The sequence below is a fragment of the Trypanosoma cruzi genome, genomic scaffold (assembly GCF_000209065.1).
Source record: "Trypanosoma cruzi strain CL Brener 1047053515039 genomic scaffold, whole genome shotgun sequence".
NCBI lineage: Eukaryota > Euglenozoa > Kinetoplastea > Trypanosomatida > Trypanosomatidae > Trypanosoma > Trypanosoma cruzi.
This window is the reverse complement of record NW_001849095.1, coordinates 3,351-5,662: the sequence shown is the minus strand read 5'-3', so window position 1 is coordinate 5,662 and position 2,312 is coordinate 3,351. Positions and strand designations below refer to the sequence as shown.

At 68.3% G+C, this 2,312-nt stretch overlaps 1 protein-coding gene across 1 annotated transcript, besides 1 other annotated feature; it reads right to left on the bottom strand.

Annotated features, from left to right (window-relative positions):
- Positions 1–2,312, bottom strand: Tc00.1047053509435.9 (dispersed gene family protein 1 (DGF-1), putative; the record flags this gene model as incomplete). The annotated part of the gene is made up of 1 exon (XM_797587.1): positions 1–2,312. A coding segment is annotated over one exon (2,312 nt), but the record flags the coding sequence as incomplete, so codon positions are not given.
- Positions 1–2,312: a sequence feature (areas not merged during assembly with more than two copies in the genome that could not be assigned to a particular haplotype).

Sequence of the window (2,312 nt, the reverse complement as noted above, 5' to 3'; positions counted from 1 at the left end):
CGCTCGGCGCAAGGTGGTTGGCCGCGCTGATCAGACACAGCGCCGCAAAGAGCACAAAGCTCGCAGTGTGCATCACCGTCAGGAAGGCCGAGCGCATCATGTTCGTGAAGGCAACAACGCCCGCGCCCGCTAGCAGCACAGCCGCCATGCAGAAGTACTGGACGTGGCAGCCTCCCACGGGCGGGTGCACAGCCGCAATCAGGCCCACCACACACAGCACCGACAGCTGGAACACGCACCAGTACACGCGGCTGCCCCTCATGTTCGTCAGCATGCCGCCGTACATCCGCTGCTGAGCCGCAGGGTGCCAATACCCGACGGGGTACAGCAGGCGCTCGTGCAGCGGCTTCCTCGAAAACTGCCAGTACCTCGTGAAGCTCGCGCCCAAATGGCGGGCAATGAAGTAGCACACGCCAGCAGGGAACGCCACTCCGTACAGCACGCCAACGACACCAACCACGTAGTGCTGCACGCGGGCGCCGGGCATCGCCAGTGCGAGCACGGAGCCAAAGAAGATGCCGAGGTGCATCGCGTGCGCCACAACGTGCGTCAGGCTCGGGAAGCGCATCGCCGCCCACGCACTCGCCGCGTCCACGCCGCGCCACCGCTGGAAGGCAGCCGTCACACCGCAGTGCACGCACCCGAACACAGCGGCGAGCAGCGCGTTGCCCACCACCATCCACAGCGGGTCAAGGGCAGCGAACACCGACAGGAAGTACGGCAGCGCAACGGTGCCCGCACGCTCCTGCGCCGAGGCACATGGCATCCTCGCAAACACGCCGAGCGCCTGCATCTCCAGGATGGAGCCCAGCCCGCCGGTCACCACCACGGCAACAGCCGTCGCACCCACAACAACGCCGGTGATCGCCGAGAGGGCGCTGGCAGCGGCGGGCAGCGTGTTCGACCTGATCGTGAAGGACCCAAGCAGCAATCCCTTGCAGCCGCCGGACACCGCCACAGCATCGCAGCGAATGACTATCGTCTCGTCGGCAGCAATGAAAAAACCGCGGTACACGGGCACAGCCAGCTCCAGGACGGTGGACGGATTCATCGCGTTGCGCACCCACGTCGCGTTGCTCAGCATCGCTCCCCACGGACCGCCAAACCCGCTCGGCTGCGCCGCCGACACCGGCACAAAGCTCAGGTGCTTGCCGAGCTGCGGGTGGCTTGCCCACCGAAACGGCGGCGGCAGCGCCACCATCAGCAGCGTCGGGACGGCGCTCCCACCGCCGCGGATGTCGTTCTGCGTCAGGCTCCCACCAGCCGCCGTCGTCGTCACGGCGAGTGTCGGGCACGCCACGTCGCTCCACCACAGCGTGCTGCTCACCGACGCCGTCGGGGTCCGCGTGGGCAGCAGCGCCACCGTCTCCGTCACCTGCAGGGTCTCCGTCGGCCCGTACTGCGTCGGACTGTAGTGCGTCGCGCTCAGGCTCGGCGTCGGCGTCCACGTCGGTGTCAGGCTACGCGTCTCCGTCAGCGTCGCCGTGTGGCTCAGCGGCGGCAGGGCAGGCGTGCGGTTGCACCCGTCCACGTGCGGCAGGTACACCGGCAGGCAGTCGTGCCCGTACCCGCCCTCAGCACAGCGGCAGCGGCACGACCCCGACATCGCCCTCGTCGCAGCTGCAAAGCAGCTCACGTCGGCGTCGCACACGCCACACGCCACGGGGCGGAATTCCCCGATAATGCCGGCGGACCTGTAGCCCATCGGCTGCAGCGCCTGCCCGTTAAGCGTCAGGCACCCCACAACGAACTTCCCGCCGGCGCCCACAAGCGCAACGGTGCCGTCCATCATAACGGGCCCGCTGCCGGCGTTCCCGTGGAGCGTCAGCGTGCTCTGCACGAGTTCCACACTGCGCGGGTACGACGGCACCGAAAAGAGCCTGCCGCTGATGCTGTTGCCGCGCACCGACAGCCACGATCCGGACACAAACGACGCCGACCCCCGCAGCACCAGCAGCGCGCCATCGGTCAGCGCACCGGCGTTGTCGTTCACTACGACGGCGGACGCGTTGGCCTCCACCCCGCTGTCGAACACCAACCCATGCGTGGCGTACACCTGGCTCCCCGACACGCGCAGCACAGCACCCCCAGACGCCACCACGCGCGCACTCGCGTACAACGCATAGTCGCCACCGAACACAGCCGCGTCCAGCGCGACACCGCCACCGACAAGCTCCAGCACAGCGCCGTCCACCACCACCGTCCGCCCACCAGTCATCACGGTCACGAGGGCAACGCCAGACACAACCAGCACGGACCGCACAAGCCGCAGGCCCGACAGCACCAGCACCGGTGCGTACGGCGAGGACTGC